Source organism: Gracilinanus agilis, chromosome 3, assembly GCF_016433145.1.
Source record: "Gracilinanus agilis isolate LMUSP501 chromosome 3, AgileGrace, whole genome shotgun sequence".
Taxonomy (NCBI): Eukaryota; Metazoa; Chordata; class Mammalia; order Didelphimorphia; family Didelphidae; genus Gracilinanus; species Gracilinanus agilis.
Genome location: NC_058132.1, coordinates 341,983,139 through 342,009,950, shown reverse-complemented (window position 1 = coordinate 342,009,950; position 26,812 = coordinate 341,983,139). Strand labels below are relative to the sequence as shown.

General features: G+C 36.1%; 1 protein-coding gene across 1 annotated transcript; it reads right to left on the bottom strand.

Moving 5' to 3' along the window:
• Window positions 1-511: 511 nt before the first annotated feature.
• Window positions 512-26,342, bottom strand: PARP9 (poly(ADP-ribose) polymerase family member 9). Its single transcript, XM_044666736.1, has 8 exons — window positions 25,548-26,342; window positions 23,328-23,549; window positions 16,085-16,303; window positions 13,542-13,626; window positions 10,114-10,488; window positions 6,205-6,329; window positions 4,447-4,621; window positions 512-977 (listed from the first exon to the last, which is right to left on the bottom strand). Exons 1-8 carry the CDS (start codon window positions 26,340-26,342, stop codon window positions 631-633), a joined length of 2,343 nt encoding a protein of 780 aa, XP_044522671.1. The 3' UTR covers window positions 512-630.
• Window positions 26,343-26,812: the final 470 nt, after the last annotated feature.

Below are 26,812 nucleotides of genomic sequence, written 5' to 3'. Positions count from 1 at the left end.
ATAAGTGTTATTATTTTCTGTGAAATGGTTATAATAACAGCATCTACTTCCTAGCATTGTTGTGAGGATCAAATGAGATAATATTTGTCAAGTGCTTTGCCATCCTTAAAGCACACCAAAGATGCTAGCCTTTTACAGAAAAGGGAAATAGAAAAAGTAGATGTTTCCTCTCAGAAGTTTATTTCTTGTTGACAAATTTTGCTAAGACCCTCGCTTTCATCAATATGATATGCAAAAGAAACTGACAAAAAAGTAGTATGTATTTTAAAAAATTCAAATCAGATGAATATGAAAGCAAATATATTTTAGGAAGAATAGTGAAAAACATTTCAAAGGAAAATCGATCGACATATCAAAAGGAGAAACTTTGTTAAGTAAAAGTGATCAAAACAAAAGATTTTTTTAAAACTGTTTTTCTTTCAGAGACCATTTCCATCTCTTCCAGGAAGGTTTTATGGTACTACTCCAATTCCTCTTTTTATTTTTATAAAGAGGTTGAAGCAGAGTTGAAAGGCACTAGTACATAGTAAGTCAGTTTTCCTGTCTTGCCTTATTTATCTTTTAGGCAAGTTGCTTGGGAGACTTTTCTACATAACTATATCATTATTTGGGGAAACTTATGGCATGACTTTAGACAGAGCTGCCCTTTGATGACTTATTCTGAGTGTCTATTTGGGAGGAATTACTCTTTTTCAACACACAGGTATACAAAAACTGTGGCAGAGCCTGTGTGCTATCAAAAATGACAAAAGTCTCTGGATTATTGACATCGTCAACAACACTGTCATAGGCATCCATGGTTCTTGTACCCAGTGGAGGAGGAGAAATGTAGGCTGCATTGCCTCTACAATAGGCACCTACAGCCACTTCAGCCTCGAATATGTAAATCAAGCAGTCAGAGTCAGGGGTCCTCCTGATATTGTCTACCAAGTTTCCCAGGCTCTTGTTGAAGTAGATGCCATCTCCATAGTGGGCATCTGATGAAAGAAAATAAACAAATAAACCAGTGAGAGCTGGGGAGGTGAGTTTCAACTGAAAAATTGCATTTCTTATTTGAATACCAAATGTACACCACTATTAGCAATCCAATGACCCACCTCCCACCAACTTCCATTCTCTGTTTCTGTCTTCAGTCAAATATACTCCCACAAAGTGAAACAGAGCTTGACAGAGAGAAAGGAAAGAACAAAATAACTTAAGTTCAAGTTTGATATGAATCCCAGGTAGGTGGGTCTACTATTTGCTGGATGTTTAAAGAAAAAATGAGGGCTTAAAGTAGTGTAATGTGTAATATTAAGAAGATTCTGAAAAAAAAAAGATCTGTATAATCTAAATTGTTGGGTTTACAAATGAAAATGTGAAAATATTATTTTGGTATTGAAATTGATGTTTCTTTTCAATTTCAAATGAAATTGAAGTTCCAAAATTGAAATTTTCACTATTGAAGTGAGCATCAAGTGAAAATGTAATGATCACTGGGAATGAGAAGTTTTACATTTTGTAAAATTGAGATGGAACTTGTACTAAGAGTTTGGAATATTGTTAAAAACAATTTCTGGATTTTTTACTAAATTGTGATATATTGATTGTTACCAAAATATATACTTTGTGAATGTGTGTTTAGATGCAATTTGTTAGAATTTGATTCTATTTACTCACAGATGATTTATGATTTGTACTATAAACTAAATATTTGTGGTGAATTGGTTATGCCAATGTACAAAAGATATTATATGTGAAAAATCTAATTGTTAATAAGATGTAATATAATTGCTAATAATAGCAGTCTTCCAACTGGTTCAGTACTAGGAAAACTATAAACATATTTGACCACATTAATAATAAAAATAACAAAAATCATGGTTATAGCAATAGGCTCAAAGACAGCTTTTAACAGGTTACAATACCAATTCCTATTAAAAAAAACCATAAGAAATAAATAGGAAATAATTATCAACTTCAGCAAAGTTGCAGAATATAAAATAAACCTAAGCAAATAATCAACATTTCTGTCCATTATATATAAAACCCAGCAGGAAGTGATAGAGAAATTCTCCTTAAAACAACTACATATAGCATAAAATACTTGGGATTCTACTTGCCAAGACATATACAAAAACTATATGAACATAATTACAAAGTTCTCTTCACTCAAATAAAAGCAGATCCAAAATAATTAGAGAAATAGTAATTGCTCATTGGTAGACAAAGCAACATATTATCGAAATTGATTTACTTATTTAGGGTCGTATCAATCTACCAAAGAAATATCAAAGAGCAAGGGAAAAAAAATTCATCGAACAAAGGGTCAACACTATGAAAGGGAAGAAAGAAGGCCTAACAGTACTAGATTTCAGGATATATTATAAAACTATAATCATCAAAATGTTTTGGCACTAGGTAAAAAATAGAGAGGTTAATCAGCATAACAGATGAGGTGCAAAATATACAAAAGCAAGATGAGCAGAGTTGCTTCATATTTAATAAACTCAAAGATCTCAGCTAATGGAGCAAAACTCACAAATCTACAAAATCTTGTGAGAAAATTAAAAAGTAGTCTGGTAGAAACTAGATATGAACCAACATCTCATACCATACTAGAAAAGTTCCAAAATGAGTATATGATTTAGATAGTAAGGGTGACATCATAAACAAATTAGAATGGCATGAAAGAAATTGCCTATAAGCTCTATGGATAAGGGAAGAGTTTGTGACCAAACAAGAGAGAGAAAAGTTTATAGGAGATAAAATGGACACTTTTTGCTTACATAATATTGAAAAGTTTTTGCACCAAAAAAAGCAAGCTAAAATTAGAAGAGAAGCAGAAAATGGGGGAAGAGGGGTGAGTTTTTGTGGTAAGTTTCTCTTGCCATATGTTCTCCTTTTTAAGATATATCAGGAATTGATCCAAATTTACAAGAATTAGAGATGTTCTCTAGTTGATAAATGATCAGAGGATATTTTCAGAGGAAAAAATCCAAGCTATAAATAGTCATATTAAAAAATGCTTCAAATCACTAATAATCAGATTATTAAACAATTTAAACAATTATTAACAAATTAAAACAACCCTGAGGTACCACCTCACACCAATCAATCTGGAAATGTTGATGAAACAAGAAAATAATATGCCAAAGGGGTTCTGGGAAAACATATTTAATAATGCCCTGTTACTGGAGCTGTGAATGGGGTGGTCATTCTGGAAAGCAATTGGTATTGGGCCTCAAAACTCTTAATCTGGGTGTACCTTCTGATTCACCAATACTGTTGCTAAATCTATAACTCAAAGAGATCAAAGAAAGAGGGAAAGGACTCATCTGTACAATAATATTTGAAGCCACTCTTTTCATGGTATCAAAGAATTGAAAACTGAGGGGATGCCCATTAACTGGGAAATTTCTGAACAAGTTATGGTATATGAATGTGATGGAATACTATTGTACTATAAAAAATATAGATAGGATAGTTTCAGAAAAACCTGGAAAGATTTGTATGAAGCAATATAAAGTAAAGTGAGCAGAACCTTGGACAACAATTTATAAAATGACTATATGGTAATGACGAAATTGAAACAATCAGTTTTAAAAGTCTCTGGAAGTCTTATCAAAACAGTGATCCATCAGGTTTCAGAGGCTTCTACCTTGAGATAGAGCAGTAATGGATTCAGAAAAAGACTGAAGCAAATTGGGGGAAGGGTAGCATGACTACCACTTTTGTCTGTTTTGAATTTGTTTTGTTTGACAACATATTTTTAATGGCTTTTGTTTCTCACTAGGTAAGGAAGGAAAAGGTGAAAGGGAGGGAATTTAGAACTAAAAATAAAATGAAATTGTATTTTTAAAAAGCTTTTATTATTATTATTAATTTTTTTAAATCTTTCTTTGGAGGAATAAAAACTGTCCCAGAGAGCTTAATTTTTTTACTTTTCTAGTTGCTCTGAGAAGTATTCATCCTACTTGGGGATAGGAAAGGAAAATAGAATCAAATGTCTGAAGTTTTTCTTGCTTATGTTCTAAGTTTAAGAAAAAAAGGAAGAAAGTAAATGAAATTACAGTTTTTAAGGCTGTCAGCAAAAGAAAAAAAATGCTGATACAATTTATCAAGTGACTTTACATCCAATCTTCCAAAGTCCCTTTGCAACAGTTGGATCAAAAGGGCCCTGAACAAGAGAGTCAAATCTACCTAAGTGTTGATATCTCTCTAGCTGCTGTCTGCTTGCTAGTTCCCAACCAGTGGACAGGATCAGTGTCATAAAGAAGGGCCGACAGATCGAATTGCTTGCCAGTTCGAGGAGCGAGGAGGAAAGGGAGGAAAGGAAACAATTTGGATCCTATAACTTCAGAAAACATATGTGGAAATTTGTTGTTACATGTAATTGGTTAAAAAATAACATATCTTACAATATTAAAAGAAATAGTCAAAAACCAAATCGGGGCTGAGACCTACCAGGAGGCATGGAGTATATGCTCTGAAAGCCAATTCTCTTTATGAGTTTGCAGAATTGATACGGAACTTCCTGGTATAGTGTGAGGCTCACGTTCCCATTTCCTCTTCTACTTTGAATCATCTTCTTCCTATCTTTATAGGTAGCCTCAAGAATAAGATTGCTGATTGACTTAACCTGTCAAAAAATGAACAAACTGTCAAAAGTGGTGGATGGAGAGAAGGATTGCAGGTTTTAACTTGCCTACTTCAAAAAGAAATAGCTAATAGGCATGCTATTTTTCACCTCAGTTGCATTTAATGTCAAAATGTTCCTTCAGTCACTGGTAAAGCATTAGCCCAGCTTCCAATAGGATCTAAGTTCCTTGAGGACAGCAACTATTATTCTGTCTCTATTTCCCAAGTACCTGGTATAGTACCTGGCATATAGTTATAAATACTTGTTGAATAATAAGTATTTGTTGAATTAAGTTATTGAATTCAAATCCTGTCTCTGATACATACTGGTTGTATGACTAAGTTGTTTAATTTATCAGAGCTGTAGACAATGTCCTACTACTAGAAATTGCAGAGTAGATGCTAACCTGCATTGTTGGAAGGAGTATTCTCACCTAGGAGATCATTGAACCAATGAAATCAGTGATTCAATCCATATCCATTATAATTTCTTTTTTAAATTTAATTTAATTTTTAAAACCCATACCTTCTGTCTTAGTATCAATCAGTTTTCTCTCCTTCATCAAGCTCTATTTCATTTCTAATCATTGGAAAGGACTAAAGGAATAGTTCAGATCACATTTAAATAGCTAATCCACCAGAAAACTGCTTGCAGTTTTCTTTGGATCAGAGGAGGGATAATGTGGGTGAAAAATTCCCTACCCCCTTATATGAGGATTAGATTTTAATATTAGCAGTAGTTTTGAGTTAATCATAATTGTAATTCTAAAATAGTTAAATAATGTTAGCATAAGTGATGATTTTAGTAGGCTTTTTGTGATTATTTTAGTATAAGTATTAAGGTTTTGAATTAAGTAAATAACTGCTTTAGCATAGGCCTTAGTGTCAGCTACACCCTTCAAAGCTGCTATATCATGCACCCTCAGCAATAATTATGGTCTTGAACTTGTGATCTGGTATACATCACTAGGCCTGACCCAGGATTCAAAGCCTGGTACCACACACTCTTATCTTTGCGTCACTAGTCCAGGCTTCATTTTTTCATAAAGTGACTTCTAAGTCATCATCAAGTGACTTCTATCAATGAGAAGTATGTCCTGACCTATTTTTAACATGGTATTTTTAACTTGGTATATAAGTTGTGATATTCTTAGGGGTATATAGGAAAGTCTCTCACAGTGCTCGGGGTCTTTTGGTCTTGACCAGAAGTCCGGCTTTGTTGGGAGACTGGCCCTCTCCAAAGAAACCTATTTCTTTATAGCTTGGAGTCTTTGATTTGTGTTCTTGTGGTTAGAAATTACTCAACACAGCTTAGTTCCAACCTTTGCTGTTTCAGCCTACAATTTTAATTCTCCACTCTCCGTCCAATTCCTAATCCCACAAACACACACACACACACACACACACACACACACACACACACACACACACACTCGTATAGACACACGCTCACACAAAACAACAACTCTCAAGCTCTTCATTTATCCACATCCCCAAAGCTTGAAAAAGAAGTAAACAAATTAAATTAAATGAATATTAGTGAGAGTCTCCTCTAGATCATCTTCATTATGTTATGGTTGTTACCTTTTGCACTTCCAAACCAGCTTTTTCAAATACTTTCTTTTTTTTCTGGAGCATCTCTTCCTTCAAAAAGTCTGACATATGCACATTTCCTTCTTGTGGCTTGATAGAGGATGAATAATTTAGACCTACAAAAAACAAAACCTGAAACACTGACTGTTCTACAAGATGAATAAATCAAATTCCAGATCTTACTGGGTAACCATAGCCTAAATTGCAACCCTCTCCATTTGAACTGTATAGTAAGAGAATTCCAGGCTAAGATGGCCACAGAGTAGAAGCAAGGGTCTTCTTCTACTCACCACCAACTGATATAAAGCACCTCAAAAGGACAAAAATCAAAATCAGATGAGTGAAGGGGCTCTGTAGGTCCCGGCCTTGAAAGTAGGCAGGGTTTGGGCATTTCCATGCTATAAGGAGGTAAAATTACTCCTACCAAAGCTCAAGCTGATCACTTATACCCCATTCCACCTATGGCACCAGAGTCAGAGCAAACATGGGACAATCTCTAGGATCTTGGGGGTGGGGCTGGCTGAGGACACCTCAGACTTACCCCTGAGAGCAGCAAGACTTGGGACCCCAGGAGGCTGAGGAACAAGAAGCTTGGGCACAGAGATAAGGCAGAGAGGGGCTGCCCACAGCAGATGGGGTGGAGACTGAAAATAGCCTCAGGGCTCAATACACAGAGACCTGCCTACCCTCCTCACTCAGACTTCTGACTGGGAAGGGAAGAAAAAGCTCACACAGCAATGGCCACCAACACCCAAGAACTACAATCTACAACTACCAAAAAAGAAAATGAGAAAAAACTTTGACCCTGGATAACTTCTATGAAGAAAAACAGCACACTACAAGAGGAGATAGCACAGAGTGAGAAACAAGCAAACATCCAAACTTTCAAAAAAAAAAAAAAAAAAAAGGAAATTGGTCACAAGCTTTCCAGGAACTCAAATTGGAGGCCAAGAACCAAGTAATAAAGATACAAGAAACTTGGCAAGAAAAGTGGGAAATAGTTCAAAAAGAAAATAACAGTTTAAAAGACAGAATTTCCCACTTGGAAAAAAAGTCCAGAAATCAAATGAAATGATAAGCAAATTGGAGACCAGAATTGAACTGTTGGAAGCCATGAACTGCATAGTGAGTTCCATGATTTTTTTCAACCCTTACCTTCCATCTTGGAATTAATACTATGTATTTTTCCAAGCCATTCAATCTTTTAGGGATAGACACTTTGGAGATTAAGTGACTTTCCCAGAGTTATATAGCTATGAAGTGTCTGAGGCCAGATTTAAAGCCAGGACTTTCTATTTCGGCAACTCATCATCACCTGATGTTTTGAAAGGTACCATTGGGTAGTGGACAGAGAAATGGTAGTCAAAAATGGAAGGGAAAAAACTTAAATATTCAAAACAGCATTTCTTGTTGGTAGCAAAAAACTGGAAATAAAGCAGATGCCTATCAACTAGGGAATAGCAAAACAAATTGTATATGAATGTAATGTAGTCTTCGGAATTGCTGAAAACCATTGAAAAGGAGGCCTGAAGAGAAACAGCTTTAGCATAAAAAGGGCTGTACTTGTTGAGGTGTTTTAATTATACTATGTATATGTTTTTGTTGATCATAAAAATTTACTCCTGCACTGTGATTTCTTGCAGCCCATCCAAACTATCAACAGAAAAAGGACAGAGCTATTGATAACATGAGTTATTTAATAGCTGAGTGATATTGCAGCAAAGTGAATAAAGCATTGACCTCAAAGCCAGGAAGACCCAAGTTCAAGTTCTACTTCTGATAGGTAATGGCTATGTGACCTTAAACTTCTCAGTTGTCCAGGTAATTAATTCTCCAAGACTAAAAGTTGCAAAGAATGTGCCAACCTGCACAGGTAAAGGGGATTTCCTCACCTGGGAATTCCCTCTACCAATAAAATCCTAAGACAAAATATTCTCTCTTTATTTAGCATCTAAGGAGGTGCTCAGTGGTGTATTACTTAGTCAACTGAATGTAAATTGATTAGGAAAATCAGTGTTTAATCACAAAATGAAACCAAGCTCTAGGTCATTCTAATGGTCTACATTGGGTAAGTCATTGAACTCCCAAAGCCTAGTCCTTGCTGCTCTTCTGCCTTAGAACTAATTCATGGTATTAAGTCTAAGAGAAGGTAAGGATTTAAAAAAAAGAGAGAGAAAGAGAGACCATGATGGGGGCAGCACAGTGTATTGAGACACAACTCAAGTGTGTCACAGATGCTTGTGATAAGAATGTCTAGTTATCTTGACCAAATGATTATATAGGTCAAGATGTCCTATAGTTATAATCACTCAAGAAGAAACCAGAGAAATCTGACTGCAGTCTCACCAGGAAAGTCACTTGCCTCTCTGAATTTTGGTCCTTTATATGTAAATTGAGGGGATTGAACTAGATGACCTTTATGTCATTCACAGAACCACATCTATGTTCCTATTATGAAAGCTACAAGGCTAAAACTGAGATTAAAAAAACAACCATGAATCCTAGAGTCTGAGAGGCAATAAATAAGAGGCTGGTTTCCATTTCTGGATCTAGGTTCCTTTGTATTTAGACACGATGGTCAGGACAGAGATGTCAAACTTGTTGGCCATGCCCCACAAAACTCCCAAGTGCAGCCTGACCCATATCAAATTGTAATTGGGAAATGTTTACCCAAACAAATAAAAATTTAATGAAACGTAGAGAATAATAATTTGTGGTTTTCTAAAAGGATAGTGTAGTAGACTTGAAAGTAGGAAAACTTGTTTGGATCCAAGATATATACTACTATTACTAATGATGCCAATAATAATAATAATAATAATAATAATAATAATAATAACAATAGCTACTGTTTACATAGGACTCTGTGCTTGGCAAAGTATTTTCTTTTAATATTCCATTTGCTCCTTACAATCTTTTGAGGTAGATTGCTACTAGTGACCCTATTTTACAGGTGAAGCAACAGATGCTGAGAAAAGTTAAGTGACTTGCTTAGAATTATATCACAAAGTATTTATGTGAGGCAAGATACGAAGTCAAGACTTCCTGAATCCAAGCCCAGAACTCTATTCAACACACAGTGACCCTGGGCAAGTTACTAGTTTCCTTTCTTTGCCTCTGGTTCTTCATCAATAAGAGAGGAGCTCATGGGATTATTGTGTTGATTAGATGAGATCCTTATGTATGCAAACCTTTAAACTCTATAGATTTCACTTATGTCATAAGTGAAAAGGTAGAAAGAACCACCACACCTCTCAGAGATCATTGAGTAGCTCAGAACATAAAGCTGAAATTAACATTCTAATTTTAAATTTCAGCATTTTTAAGGCCATGAAAAAAAATTGGTCTTTTTTGAGAAAACAAAAATATTAATAAAAAAAGTTATGATAAGGTCAAAGAGATGTTGGGGTCTGACCCGGGGAGAAAGAAGCCACAAATAATTTTCACAGAGCCGCCTCTGTGTTCTGCTAAAGGCCACAGCAAAGCTGTTACACAAGCAGCAGGTGGGATATCTGGGAATGAACTCTGGTCCCTTGAATTGCTTGGGTTTACAGAGAAGCCTTAAAAAATGTTTTGGGTCATGCTTTTACATAAACAATATTCTGTGGGAAAGAAATGCCTTCTAAATATGATATAATGCTTAGCACTCTACTCTCTATAAAAATCTTTCTCTAATGTGTAATAAAGGGGAACTTTTGTGAAGTTGCCCCTGTTCATTCTTCAGCATTCAGACATTAACAAGCCCAGAAGATGACAAAGTTACTGTATGGTTCCCTCTTAGAATCGATACCGTGTATTGGTTTCAAGGCAGAAGAAGGTTAAGGACAAGGCAATGGGGGTTAAGGAACTGGAAGGAGTATGGTGGCTTCTCTCACTGGCTCTGAATCATAAGACACTTACTTATTAGCCACTTGAGGATTTTATCGAACCAATCCATCTGCACACGCCACAGCAGAATTTCAATATTCAGCATCATAGGAATGATATTCTTCAGTCTTCCTGTAATCTCTAATGTTGCCTTCCCAGGCCTGATATCCTCTCTAATGGAGACCTCAAACTTGTTCTTTAAATGAGTCAACAGGTCATGCTCCTCTTTGCCAAAGTAGAAGATGTGATTGTTTTCAATCACCCGGCACTCCTGGGCCTGCAACAGCTTGTGGACCCACTTTTTAGCAGCATCCAGGTGTTCTTCCTTGTTCCCTTTGAGATGGATAGAAGGTGATCTGGCTTTTTCAAGGTCAGCTTCTTTTTGCCATTCTCTGGAGATGTGTGGAACTGAAAGGATTACCACAAACAAATATCATATGGGCTTAGAAACAAAATAGTCACATCCCACAGGTAAAATTTGCACCAAAGTGATCTCTATTTCTCCTTTCCTTCTCTCTTGTCTCAAAGGAGAAGATGATGCTTATTTCTTCTAAAGCTCCCCACCTCCCCACATACCCATGATCTCATCTATTTAGTCTCTTCTGCAGCCTTGCTCTCTGTCTCATGTATCTTCATTCTCTTTTTCCTGGGTTTTTTACTTTAGCTTATAAATATGTAAGGTTGGGCAGCGAGGTGACACAGTGGATAAAGTGTAAGGACTAGAGTCAGGAAAACCCAAGTTAAAATTCAGTCTCAGACATTTAGTAAATGTGTGACCCTGGGCAAGTCACTTAACCCTGTGTGCCTCAGTTTCCTAATCTGTCAAATTAGCTAGAGAAGGAAATAGCAAACTACTCCAGGATCTTTGCCAAGGAAACCCTAGATGGGGTCAAGAAAAGTCAGACATGACTGAAATGACTGAACAACAACAAAATGGAAATAATACTTGCATTATCTGCTTCTGAGAGACATTCAAGAGGAACCTTAAAATACTATTTGCATGTTATTATTATTGATTTTTAACTACTTAATTGGTCTTTAGCCTCAAAAATATGTCCATCCCAATACATCTTCTATGCCACTTCCCAAGTCATCTTGCCTCTTCATTGTCTAACCCACTAGAAAGAGTTTGTACTTTCTGTTTCAACTTTCTCACATCTACTCATCCCAAATCTGGTTTCTGATGCTACTATTTTACTGAAATGGCTACCTCTGAGATTACCAAAGACCTCTGCATTGCCCAAACCAAGAATCTCTTTTTCCTGTCCTCATCTCTGAACTTCCATGACGGTACAATGTCTTTGTTCTCTGACCTATCTGCTTGTCCAGGCTTTGTTGACTCTTCATCCTGCTCCTTTCCTTTACATGAATGTGTATTCCCAAGTTCTGTCCTAGATGCTCTGTCTGTATCTGTCTCTACCTCTGCTATTGTCTCTCTTTCTCTGTCTCTGACTCTCTCTGTATCTCTCTCTTTCTTTGTCTCTGTTTTTGTCTATCTCTTGCAGAAGGGAGAGAAGGAGGGAGGAAGAAAGGAAGGAAAGAAGGAAGGAAGGAAGGAAGGAAGGAAGGAAGGAAGGAAGGAAGGAAGGAAGGAAGGATGGATTATATGGCCTGAGATTAGAAGTAGGCAGGATGAACCCCAAGTCTTGCAAACTCTGAGGCAAGGGTTACAGACAAAGAAAAGAGTTCTGTCATTTATTAGATAAATGTTTCTTCTTAGTTGTCTCTGTCCTACTTGACCCTTCTTACTGATTCCTAGAGAGTGGAACTGGACCCGTCATTTGGTTTCCTTATGGATGAGGGAACTCTATGAATGAGGGCAATGTCTTCTCTGTAATTAATTGAAGCCAAACTTCAACTCAGGTCTTCCTGTCATTAAGGCTGGATCGATCTCAATTGACTTTGCCTCTCACCTGAATTAATTTAGTTAATATAGTCATGAAATAGCAGCACAGATAAATGGCCCAAACCATCTCTCTGACACTTAATTCTATAGGCAAGGGCCAATAATGAATTTCTCAAACCTCAAGCAACACTTTGGGACTAAAGGGTAGGGATAGGTTGTCATCTATAGCGAGTGGGCCAACAATCACTTTTTTCTTTAAAAAAAATTAAAACCCTTATCTTCTATCTTAAAATCAATACTGTATATTGGTTCCAAGGCAGAAGAGCAGTAAGGGCTAGGTAATAGGGATTAAGTGACTTGTCCAGGGTCACACAGTTAGGAAGTGTCTGAGGTCAAATTTAAACCCAGGACCTACCATCTCTAGGCCTGCCTCTGAATCCACTGAATCACCTAGCTATCTTCTCCCCCTTTCTAATGGAAGAGACTACATGCAAACACATTTAAACACAAGATATAGAGTGTAAATGGAAGATAAAAGGAGTTGCCACACTGAGTATTTAGAAATAAGTAATTTGTCTTCATTTACAAGTTATCAGATTTTTAAATTTTAGGACATGTGAACGTTATTTACCTATTTCTGATAGTATCGGATTATAAGGCAAAGAGAACTGAAAACAGATCAAATTTATCAGAAAACCTAAGGAGTAAAGGAAAACACTTGCCTAGAATTTGTGAGATTTCACATTGTGAAGATTTCCCCTTCAACCTCTTGAAATTTTACTAATAACATTGTTTCAAACTTCTTTTTTTTTTTTAAACCCTTATCTTCTGTCTTGGAGACAATACTGTGTGTGTATTGACTCCAAGGCAGAAGATTGGTAAGGGTTAGGCAATGGGGGTTAAGTGACTTGCCCAGGGTCACACAGCTAGGAATTGTCTGAGGGCAGATTTGAACCTAGGACCTCCTATCTCTAGGTCTGGCTCTCAATCCACTGAGCCACCCAACTGTCCCCCAAACTTCTAAACTCCCTTCCTCCTCAATAGTTTGTATTAATTTCACCAACCAGGTCTTTTTCAGAATTGATGTTGATGAATAGACTTTAGTAAACTTGGTAACAAAACCAAAATATAGTAACAACTAAAACTTATATTAAACTTTAAAGTTTGGAAAACACTTTATAAGAGATGGAGACAGGATTCAAATCCAAGTCTTCCTCATTCCAAGTCCACCACTCTTATCCAATTGAGACACAAAGGACAATGATTGTCCTAGTAAAGGTAGTTGAAGAGCAATCTTTTCTTGGAAAGAAATACAGTTATCCCTTGATTATTAGTGAGTTGATTATTCACCTTGCTATTGTATATGTGATGTGATTCAGTCTCTCCCACTACTTCTATAAGTCATTTAACTTGTGCTTGTTGAATTGAATTGATGTAAGAGTTGGGCTAAATTTGGAAGGGTTCATGGCAGAATGAAGAGACACTAGAGTGAGATGATCGATACCATCAATCATCACAACACTTTAATCCACATCTTTATTCTTCATTAGATACTCTTAAGAGATTATTCCCTTAGTGACAATGAATGGCTGGCTGCTACCTTTGAATTTCTTACCACTTTTTTTATTTTTTTTATTTATGCTGGTTGCCATCTGTCCCATCTGCTGAGTCATCATTTTGTCCAACTCACTTTTGATAACCTATATGAAGTAGTAAATAAGAGAAAAGTGTCAACCAAGGCTATAGCTATTGTTAAGTGACCTACATATTGCTGACACACATAAGATTGGAGATTCAGGACTGTAAGGGACCTTATAGTCCATCCATTCACTTTACAAATCAGGAACTAGAACCCAAATATGGTTAAGGAGATTTCTGCTAAAAAGCATTAAAAAATATAGGGACAAATGGACCTTTCCTTATTATGGTAAGTAATATTTATTGAAACTAAGAATCAGTTTTACATGTAATGAGGATAAACTAAAGGAAAATGTAGACCTACTATCTAGAGGTCAGGGATATCCATTCTCACCACTGCTATTTGATATTATACTAGAAATTTTAGTTACCATAATAAGAAAAGAAACAGACATTTAAAAAATGAGCAAAGTGAAAACTAGAACTAAATTATCACTTTTTGCAGATAATATCATAGTTTACTAGTAGAACTCTACAATTAACTGCAACAAGAACTTCAATGAAGTTGCAGCATATAAGATCAATTCATATAAATTTTCTGCATATTAACAATAGAACCCAACAGGAAGACAAAGAGAAATTCCATTTAAAAATAGATTTGAAATGTACAAAAAAATTGAGAGTACAAATACCAAAACAAAAAATAGCTATATAAATGTAATTTCAAAACACTGTGGAAATGAAAACAGGCCCAACTAATAGAGGGACATTAATTGGTTGTGGGTAGGCCAAAAAAACCCCAAAAACGCAATATTACCTAAATTAACTTACTGATTCAGTATCATACTAATTAAACTACCAAAAGATTCCTTTATAGAACTAGAAAAAATAACAATTTGTTTGGTGGAAGAAAAGTTATAGAATCGCTAGGGAAATAATGAAAAAAGAAGTAGGAAGGAAAGAGGGAAAGCAGTATTAGATCTAAATAATATCATAAGAATTTGGTATATGTATAAAAATAATTACAGCTTTTTTTTGTCATGGCAAAGAAGTGGAAATTATAGGGGTGTTTCAATTGGTGAATGGCTAATAAACTAATTATGGCATATAAATATAATGTAATGTTATTGTGCCATAAAAATGATAAAGGGAAGGGTTCAGAGAAACTTGGGAAAATCTTTATGAATTGATGCAGAGCTGAGTGAGCAGAACTTCAAGAAATATTTATATAATAAATACAATATTATAAAGAAAGCAAGTTTGAAAAAATTGAGATTTTTGATCTATATAATGGTCTTTCATTATGCTAGAGCTCTGATCTATCTATATCAGTGATGGCAAACCTATGGCACAGGTGCCAAAGATGGCACACAGAGCACTCTCTGTGGGCATATGCGCTATACTTCCCCTGAGTTCCTTCCTGCTCCAGAGCTCATTACTAGAAAGGCAGAGGGACTTGGGCAGAGCTTCTCTCTTCCCCTCTCCACTGTGCCTGATGACATCTTTTCACATCACTTGCCCCTCTGCCCAGCAGCCCAATGGGAGCGCACTTTCTCCTTCCCCTGTATGGGCTAATGGCAGGGTTTGGGGGGGCACATGCCCAGGACTCAGTGTGGGGGAGCATGGCATGTGGGCTCTAAAATGTTTACCATAGCTGATCTATATTCTGACAGAGAGTCAATGGATTTATGTTGCAGAATGAAAGATATGTTTTTGGACATGGCTAATGTGTTTTGCATGACTTTTGCATATATGCTACAAGTCTTATGTCTTTTCATTTTTCTTTTAAACTGCAGAGTGAGGTAAACAAAAGATAAAGTAAATGCCTATAAATGGAAAAATAAAATAGAATTTTTAGAAAGAAAATTTTTAAAATGTGGAACTGGAGCAGAGTTCAGCAAAGTGGAGAGGAGAAAGAGATTTAGCAATTGTTGTTATAAAAGCCAGGATTGGAACATGGAAAATGGATGTGCTCTCTGAAGGAATCTGTGTAGAAAGAGATTAGTGAAAGGAAAAAAATAATATGGAAGAATGTCTACAGTTAAGGAGTGGGAAGGAGAAGAAGAGCTAACAATAGAAACAAAGCAGGAACAACAGTTATGCAAACCACCTGTTCCAAGAATTGGAATGGATCTTAAAGATCATCTTCTCCAACATGAGCTGAAGCCTAGATAAGTGAACTTGGCTAAGATCACATGGCTTGTTAGTAATCAACACAAGACTTGAATCTTCTCATTTTAAATCTAGTGGGTTTTGCACTAAACCACTGTGTCTACACATACTAACCATGAGATCATGGGAATCAAGTCATTTAACTTCTCAGTGCTCTAAGCAATACTGTAAGACCAGAAGTTACAGAAAAGCAAAGAACTTTAATTAGTAGAGGGAATTTCCTAAACCAGGAGGTCACTATAAACAAAGAAATCACAAGTCCTATATCTGTCTCTCTTAAAGGAAGACAACACAAGCAAATGCTAAATTGTACAACATTGTCCAAGTGGAATCAATTATATATCTTGCCTGATACAGTTCGTAGTCATTTGGATAGACAACAAAATTCACAAGAAGTTTTTTTTGGGGGTGGTTCTTGGAAAACTGGAAAATTTCCTTTAACATAATAGGAATTGCTTCTTCTTTTGGGAGGCCAATATTCCCAGTTCCAAGAGCAGGGAAGGATATCGAATTCATATTTTCCTGACAGGATTTTTCCAAACACCGCTTCACTGCCTCTCTCAGCGTCTGTAAGGAAGCAAAAGTTTATTTCTTTTTATTATAATCCTAATACTTCAACAACCTCAACTATATGCCCTGTCCCTCACTTAGGAAATGTTAGGGGGAAAGAGTGGAGTAAGGTAGTAGTCATTCTTTACCTGGGACTAAAGTTTGATTTTACCACATGGTTTGCTTTGCTTACTCTGTGAGATCCATATTGCTGAGAGGGGTTCAAGCTGCAGAGATGGGTATAAGCTGCAACATAGAATTCCATATGGATTCCACAGAATTCTGTGTTGCAGCTTGCACCCATCTCTGCAGCTTGAACCCCTCTCAGCAATATGGATCTCACAACTCCCACCTCCCTCACACTGCTTCAGTCAGTCTCAAGGATTGTGATGGAGAATAAAGCAGCTGCCCCAATGAATTAGTGGCCTCTTTTATCAGAAATTTTTTCCAACCATCATTCCTCCTAACCATTCAGTTGCTTTAAAAAAAACACTACCACTCTCATACTGATTAATTTGTGCTTTTCCAGCCCAATAAACCTCTTGAAATCTCTAGGATGGTATCACCATCTGTCAAAGAGAAAACTACTTTCTCATGATACCTTTTTCCTAGTATCATCCCTATTCAATTCTATTCCACTCCTCCCTGGTTCCTATCACCCTATGTACTCCTTTTCAATCTATGGTTAATAGTCCCCCTTTGTCCTAAATCCCTTTCTCCACATTTTATCTTCTGGAACTCCTTAGCTGTATCTGGATTCACTCAGGTAGCAATCATTATCTCAGATAAAAGAAAATAAAAAATAAACCTAATTAAAAGAGATAAGCAGGGAAACTACATATTGCTTAAAAGAGCCATAGTCAGTAAAGAAATATCAATATTCAACACATGTATATGCCAAAAGGCATAGCATCAAAATCTTAAAGGAAAGGTTAAATGGGTTACTGAAGGAAACAGACAGTAAAACTATGCTAGTGGGGGACATAAACATTCCCTTTTCAGAGCTAGATAAATAAAACTATAAAATAAATAAGAAAGAAGTTAAGGAGATGAATAGAATTTTAGAAAAGTTAGATATGATAAACTTCTGGAAAAAAGTGAATGGGTATAGAAAGAATTATACTTTTTCCTCAACTGTATATAGTACTTTCATAAAAAGTGACCACTACAAAAAAGCTTAAAATCCTCAAAAACAAGTAATGTAATAAAAATTATATTCAATAAAGAAAGGTCCATGGAAGAATAGATTAAAAATTAATTTAAAACTAAGTAACCTAATACTAAAGAAGGAATGAGTGAAAAACAATCAATAATGTCACTAAAGATAATGATGACAATAAGACAACATACCAAAATTTGTGGGACATAGCCAAAGCAGTACTCAGAGGAAAACTTATATCTCTAAATTCATACATCAATAAAAGAGAAAAGGAGCAGATCAATAAATTGGGCATGTAACCAAAATAAACTAGAAAAATAACAAATTCAATACTCCAAAATGGAAATTCTGAAAATCGAAGAAGTTAATAAAAATTTAAGTAAAAAATCCAATTCAACTAATAACTAAAATTATTATCTGGTTTAATGTGGAGGGGAACCAAACAAAATCAATAAGCTATTGGTTAATAGAAAAAAGAAAATCAAATTATCAGTGACAAAAATGAAAAGAGTGACTGCAGCAGTAAAGAAGAGGTAGCGACTAGGAGCAGGGATGGGATCATTGCACCTGTCTGCAGACAGACCCAGCTATATTCCAGTCCAATCCTCCATAAGGTTCTTGAGCAACTTTCCCCAGTTTCCCCTGACACAAGCTTTTCACCTTTAAGTAGCAGAGCTAAAATTGAAAACCAGGTCCTCAGAATGAAATACAGTGTTCTTGCTATTGGGGTCAGTCAAAGAATTCAGCTGCCAGGACTCAATATGAACAAGAGCTGCAATAATGGTTACTTTTAATGATTACATATTTTTGAATATATATATATATGTATGCACATATATATATTTCTAATGTGTGAAAAATGAATGCATCTCTAATGAAGGTGTAATTAAAGCAATTCTTAGGAGCTATTTTGCCCACTTACATGCTAGTAAAACTGATAATTTGGGGAAAATAGATTTATAAGAATATAAATGTTCCAGGTTAACCAAAGAGGAAATAGAATACTTAAGCAACACTGTTTTAGATAAATAAATTGAATAAGCCATGAATGAGCTCCCCAAGAAAAAAAAATCACTAAGACCAGATGGATTTGCAAAGGAATTCTTCCAAACATTTAAGGAATAATGAATGCTAATACTATATAAACTACATGGAAAAAGTAGGTAAAGGAGTCCTATGAAATTCCTTTCATGATACAAACTGTTATCAAGAAGTAAATAAGGTAATCTGAGTGGGTTAATGAGGCAATTTGGGTGTGAGGAAGGATAAAGGGGATATTAGGTGATTATAAGGTGATTGGAGGAGGAATGAAGGTAAGGGAAGGTATATAGGAGATAAAGGAAATGGGGTATGTAGGAGAGGGTAGCTCAAACAGGTTTATTTCCCAGAGGCTTGTGACAGAGGATACAGGGAGGAAACTAGGGCCAGTAAGAAATGTTTAGGTTTTGGCTGGAGGGTTTCTCTTGTTAGTTTCTAAAGTCTCTTGAGGGAGGAGTCGAGAGGGCCCCTTCCTGCTAGTCAAACTGATGGCTGGAGGAAGTCCCGGGTAGGTACTTCCTGCCAAGGTGGATGCCCCTAGTTCTCTCAAGAAATAAAAAGAAGTAAGAGCATAAATCATGTAACCATGTTAACTTTTCTAAAAAATAAATATTAAAAAATGTTTAAAGAAAAAAAGTCAATGTAACCAATGCAGGTTAAAGTAAAAGGAACCAGAAAAACAAAACAAAACAAAAAAGAAATAAAAAGAAAATGATTCCTTCACTTTTTAGTCCTTGTCTCAATTTTAGATACAGTGATTCACCAGAGGCTTTGAGTAGGTAACAAGAGGATTTATTAATCTCAGGTTAGTCAGAGGGAAAGAGGTTCAGGATTTTCTAACTGCTGCTAGGGAGGGGAGTGATGGTGGGGGATGGGTTCGTGGAGAGGTTTAGACTGAGAGACCTTGCTCTCCCAGTTGGGAGATTTGACTGCCTTTTAAGTAAAGTCCTTATTAAATCACCAAAACTAGAGGTAACTTATTTTGAGTATTGAATATTGAGGATACTCTACTTGTCTGTAGAAACTAAAACCCACAATATTCAATCACGAAGCCCTCCCTTCCACCCAGGGCCCAAAGGAATTCAGGGGAAGAGAGGGGAATGTAGATGGAGAGATCAGGGAGAGGTCCAGAGAAATGAGATAGGTTTAAATTTCCCCAAGACAAATAAGCACAGGCCAAGGCTGAAGCAATTAGGCCAAAGTCAAGCTGAAAGGCCGCAGCTAACAGGCTAAGCCAAAGCAAAACCTCCAGCCACAGCGAAAGCCAGAAGGCAAAAGCATTGTCAGTTGGAACTTCACCTCTATTTATAGCTTTAAGTTCTAATTGACTTTCTAAAGATTCTAAGACTTCTAACTGACTTTTTGTGACCATTAGAAATTACAGAAGCAAAAAGTTTCTGTTAGCCACCTTGCATTACAAAACATAATTTTGATACTTAAACCAGGGAGAGCAAAAAGAGAGTAAGAAAACTATAGATAATTGCCTTAATGAATATTGATGCAAAAAGTTTAAATAAAACACTAGTAAGGAGATTACCATAATAGATCCCTAAAATCATACATTATAACCAAATGAGATTTATTCCAGATATGGTAGGACTGGTTCAATATTAGGAAAACTATCAGCATAATTGACCATATCAATAACCAAACCAGCAGAAACCATATAAGTATCTCAATAGATGCAGGAAAAGCTTTTGACAAAATAATACCTATTCCTATTAAAACACTAGAAAGCGGAGGAATAAATGAAGCCTTTCTTAAAATGATAAATAATACATATTTAAAACCAAGAGAAAGCATAATCTATAATACAGATGAGCTAGAAGCCTTGCCAATAAGATTAAGAATAAAATAAAGATGTCCATTATGACCACTATTATTCAATATTGTGTTAGAAATGCTATTTATGGCAGTAAGACAAGAAAAAGAAATTGAAGGAATTAGAACTGGCAATAAGGAAACAAACCCACCACTCTTTGGAAATGATATGATCTTATGCTTAAAGAACCCTAGAGAATCAACTAAAAAAACTAGAGGAACAATTGACAACATTGGCAAGGTTGCAGGACAGAAAATAAACTCACATAAATCAACAGTATTTCTATATATAGTTATCAACAACACCAAGCAGAAAAGAGATAGGATGAAAAATTCCATTTAAAATAACTGCAGAATTGGCTAACATGACAGCAAAGGAAAGTAATAAATGTTGGAGGGGATGTGGCAAAATTGGAACATTAATGTATTGCTGGTGGTGTTGTGAATTGATCCAACCATTCTGTAAGATAATTTGGAATAATTTAGTGCCCAAAGAGCACTAAAAGACTCTCTGCCCTTTAATCCAGCCATACCACTGCTGGGTTTATACCCCAAAAAGATCATAAGGAAAAACACTTGTACAAAAATATTTGTAGCCACACTCTTTATGGTGGAAAAAAATTGGAAAATGAGGGGATGCCCTTCAATTGAGGAATGGCTGAACAAATTGTGGTATCTGCTGGTGATGGAATACTATTATGCTCAAAGGAATAATGAACTGAGGAATTCCATGTGAACTGGAATAACCTCCAGGAATTGATGCAGAGTGAAAAGAGCAGAACTAGAAGAACATTGTACACAGAGATGGATAAACTATGGTAAAATTGAATATAATGGACTTCTGTACTGGCAGTAATGCAATGATCCAGGACAACTCTGTGGGATTTATGAGAAAGAAAGCTATCCACATTCAGAGGAAGAACTGCAGGAGTGGAAACACAGAAGAAAAATAACTGCTTGATTACATGGGTTGATGAGGATATGATCGGGGATATAGATTTTAAACAAGCACCCTAGTGCAAATATCAATAATATGAAAACAGGTCTCCATCAATGAAAATGTAAAATGCAGTGGAATTGTGCATCAACTATGGGGGTGGGGGTGGGAGGGAGGGACAGAACACGAATCCTGTAACAATGGAAAAATGCCCTAAATTAATTAATTAAATAAAAAAATAACTGCAGACATTATAAAATACTTGGGACTCTATCTGCTAAGATAATCCCATACAATTACAAAACACTTTTTATACAAAGTCCTATCTAAAGCTGGAGAAATATTCATTGCTCATGGGTAGGCCAAGTTATATAATAAAATTGACAATTCTGTCTAAATTAATTTACCTATTCTTGAAAACAATATATTACTGGCTAAGAAATAGAATGGTGGATCAGTGGAATAGATTATAAATACAATACACAGTAATAAATGGCCATAGTAGTTTAGTGTTTGATAAATCCAAAGATCCAAGCTTTGGGGGCAAGAATTCACCATTTTACAAAAATTGCTAGGAAAAATGGAGAGCAGTTTAGCAGGAACTAGGCATAGGCCAACATCTCATACCATATATATACCAGATAAAGTCAAAAGTGGTACACGATTTAGAAATAAAATAATGTCATCAAATTAGAGGAGTATGAAAAATTTTACCAGTCAAAACTATGGATAAGCAAAGAGCTTATGACCAAACAAGAGATAGAGAGGATCATGGGAAGTATGATAAACTATTTTAATTACATGAAATGAAAAAGATTTTGCACAAACAAAATCAATTCTGTCATGTTTAGAAGGAAAGCAAGAAACTGGGGGGGGGGGTAAATTTTTACAGGAAGTTTTTCTGATAAGTGTCTCATTTCTCAAATATATAGGGAACTAAGTTAAATTTATAAAAAATAAGAGCCATTCCTGAATTGATAAATCATCAAAGGATATGAACAGTTAGTTTAAAGAAGAAATCAAATCTACAAATAGTTACATGAAAAAAAATGCTCTGAATCACTATTAATCAAAGAAATGCATATTAAAACAACCGAGGTACCACCTCACACCTATCAGATGGGCTAACATGACAGAAAAGGAAAATGACAAATGGTGGAGGGGATATGAAAAAATTGAGAATCTAGGGGAAGTTAGGTGGCTCAGTCAAAAGTGCCAGGCTTGAAGTTGAGAGGACCTGTCCTCAGACACTTCCTAGCTGTATAATCTTGGCCAAGTCACTTAATCCCATTTACCTACCCCTTACTGCACTTCTGCTTTGGAATCAATAGTTGTATTGATTCTAAGACAGAAGGAAAAGAATTAAAAAAAATAGGACATTACTGCATTTTAGTAGAATTATGAACCAATCCAACCATACTAGAGAACTGTTGAAACTATGCCTGAAGGGCTATCAAATTGTTATCCAACTTTAATTATTAGTCCCAATTTAATTTGGCGATTAGAGGTGGTATATACTGTAATGTAAAGGCAAAAGAAATTAAAAAATTGTATTTTATAAATAGTGAGATAAATATTTAAACACAAACAAACAAATAAATTTAAAAGCTTCTTTGGTTCCTATAGCCTGTAAGGCAAAATACATTCCTCTGGGGGCATATGAAGTCCCCTATAATCTCCCTCCAAACTATATTTCTAAACTGCTATCACTTTACTTTCCACATATACCCTGGCCATTCTAATCCAAATGGTTCTCTCTGCCTTTGCAAAAGCTGCTCTTCAAGCCTAGAATATCTCTTTTTTGGAATCTCTCTCCCTGTTTATGTCTCATTCTAGGTGATTCCTTCTATTTAACACCTTTCATGTACCCTTCCAGTTTTTAGTGTTCATTCCCATGCCCCCAAAATGCCTATGTAAATTTTCTTTTTACTTATCTCTATATGTGTGCCCATTCTCTACCTAATCCACCTCTAGATATGAGTTCCTTGAGAACAGGGACTGTTTTCATGTCTGTCCAAGACAAAAGTCTTTGTATCTCAGGTCGTAACATAGCTACATGGCACATAATAAGCACTTCATAAATTTACCTTCTTTGTATGATGATTGGAAGGCCATACTACATGGTACACATATTTACAGGCTAAATTGAATCCTTTTGTGACTACTACCAACTTAGAACCTTTAGACATTTCATATGTTTTAAAAAATTCTTTCTCGATTTCAGTGCCTGCGTGGCTAAGAATTGCATTTGACACGTTTCCCATTTCAAAAGAATTTGTAGCCGATACGGAATTCACAATTACGTCCACCTGAAAAAGAAAAAAAAATAACTATATACTAGATTTGACATTACATATTGACATTACTACTTCAAAGAGATTCTCATTTCTACTTCCCAGAGTCACTGCCATTAGCTCCAACATATACTCCTAGACTCTAGTCTCCTGTCACTCCTCCAAACCAACTTCCACAACACTAAAAGAGCCATTTTCCTGAGAGATCAGAGAGTGTCATTTCTCTTTCCTGGACTGATCCTACCTGATTTTATATCACAGTTTCTGAGGTTTCATGTCCTACAAATTCACATGTTCCAATAGGTCAAGAGCCATGTCTTTATGCATCCATTAATTCTTAGCAATATATTCTGAACATGGCCTATCTATAAGAAACTTTAATGAACTTAAAAAAAAGTGTTTTGTCTACATCTGTGATTTTATCAGTCTAGGGAGCTCCCAATGTGGAAACTTTCTGCAAAAAGAAAAAATGTAGACTCGTAGTTTCTCCACAATGTAGAATTAAATTGTCAGGGATGCTGAGAATGCTTTGCCCAAAGGTAAACAGGTAGCAGGTCTTCCTAACTTGAAGCTCAACTCTCTCCACTATATCACACTTTCTATTGAATTATACATATAAAAAACATAATCATCTCTTTCTCAAATGTAAATTAGAACATAAAATTTCTTGAGAAGTCTCAAAAAACATCATATGCAGGTACAGCAAGATATTTGGACAATAGTTTATCAATGCAGTTTTCATAAAATGGCAATTAAAAACGTTTGATTTTAAAATCACCCAAATGCAACTATGTGGTCTAAAAAGAAATGGTGAGGAGAAATACGCAGATAGCATAATTGCTCTCAAATACAGTCACCACATCCTCTTCGAATGGAAAACATACTATCTCTGGAGTTCAAAACTTATGACCTAAAACCACAGGCCTCCTGGGCCTTATTGATGTGACTTTGGGCAAGGCAGTTTCCTCATCTGTAAAATGAATGGGTTAAATGCAGTGATTTGTAACATCTCATCCAGAACCATTATCCTTGGATGGTGTCTCCTTTGAGCATTTTACAAATCCAACGATGCATGGGAATAATTCTGTCTCTTCTTGCCTAGTGTCCACCCTTTCAAATAGCCCAACTTAGTGGTCACACTCCAGCCATATGGTAAGAGAAACTGGAAGGGTCTCATGTGCCTACATTTTGTATACACAGGGAAATTTATCCTGTGTGTCATCTAGTCGTTCCTAGTTACTCAAGTGTTGTTCCCCCCTGCCCCATTAGACTGTGAGCAACTTGGGAGTTTACCTTTCCTGGTCTCCTCAGCACTTTATACTGTGCCTGATGTATAATAGGAGATCAGTAAATATCTCTAGTGACTTTTAGTTGACTAGTGCCTAGAGACATCAAATGTAATGCCTAAGACAACGGACACTTAGCTTCCATTTGCCAGGACAGTTGGATTTAAGCCACCTTTCCTATTTTATACTGCATCTAGTTTAGGGTCATTTGTTGATCAGACATTATTGCATAAATGAAATACCATTTGAAAGTAATAATTCCCAATTTTGTTCCTCCACTCTAGCCAATCTGATCCCTCCCACACTGTGTGTTTATTCCTCCTTGCTCTCTGTCATGGTATTCTATCCATCTGTGGTGGTCTTCCTCTTGTCAATCCACACCCACCCCTTTGTTCAAGATTTAAGGTAAAGACACTTTTCTGAGACTTCCTTGATTAACTGTCCTCAACTATGATCCTTTTAAAAAATATGCCTTTAATATACACATATTAAGCTGACATTTTCTATTTCTTGGGCACTATTCTCTTGCCTTTTCATATGAATATGCTTTGTTTCCCCAACTGTATCTATCTTGTATACCATAAGCATCTCTATTGAGGAACTGATTCTTCAGTTTCCTTTGTATTTTCTCCAGTTTCATATAGGTTTTACAAATAGGTTTTAAAAAATGCTTGCTAGCTAACAGCCCATAAATAAGGTTATTGAGTCTGAGGATCCCCAGATTTACCTGCTGCTTCTCAATGAATCCCTCTATAATCTGGAGATTTATGTTGTTGAAGGCAATGGAAATGAAAGGTGGGAGTATTGATAGATTTTGATATGGCAGATTTTCACAGTATCTTTTAAATGCAGCCACAGTAGGTTCCTCATTGCTCACTAGGTGGATTTCTTTTAAGACTTTGTTGCTTTGAAGAAAAGGAAATCTTACAATGGTGTTTATAATGATTTCCACACACAGATCCAGAGGGAAGCCAAAAATCCCAGAACTCAGTGCAGGAATTGCCACCGTCTTTATGCCACGAGAATCATTGGTTACATAGTGCAGAATATTTGCAATGGCTCTTTCAAGTTCCTGACAACATTGTTGTGCCTTCCTTTCACTCCACTGTGGTCCAACAGCATGGATAATGCATGAACATGGAAGCAGGCCTCCTGTTGTTATAGCTATTTCACTAGTTGGCACTTTCCATTGACGCATGATTATGTCTCTACTCTCCTTTTCAATAAGAGGCCCTCCTGCTCTCACCAGGGCCAAGGCAAGGCCTCCTATATGAGCAAGCTGTTCATTGGCAGCATTAACCACAGCATCAGCAGTATGTCTGGTGAGATCATCTTTCCAGACAGACAACTCTATCTGGGAAGACAGCATCATTTTGAAGACCTTGGCAGAATCCATAGGACTCTCCAGGTTAGAGGTACATTTAAACTTCTTTTCCATAACATCTTTGAACAGAGATTCATAGCTTTTCAAGATTTCGAGGTTTTCACTGTCAATGGAAACTTGTAAACTCTTCTGCTCCATGAGGCTTTCCATCCTAAGGAATGGATAAAACAGGAAATGAACTGGCAACTCAGTCTTTCAGTGGACATAAGGTAATGTGAAGCATGAATCTTCTTTCAAACTAGAAACGTGTCCCTCCTTGTAGAGGGAGATGACCCTCTTATAAGCCCAAGATCCCTCTCTTTACCCCTGCAAATGAGATGATCAACTGACTCACCTTGGTAGCCACACTCCAGAGGCATAGTGACAGCCACCAGAAAAGGTGCTAGTTAAACATAATTTGTGCACAGAGAAAGCTTTACATAATGCCTTAGACAAGAGGAAAGTATAGAAAAATCTTTGATCTAGGCATTATCACTCCTGGCTACTGCTTAACAGGAGTTTTTCAAATTCACACCCATTAAGCATTTGTGGGAAAAAATCTATCTCCCTACTTCTCTGCAGTGGAGACAGTTGAACAAATAGCTTTTTAAAAAGATACCATTTTACCT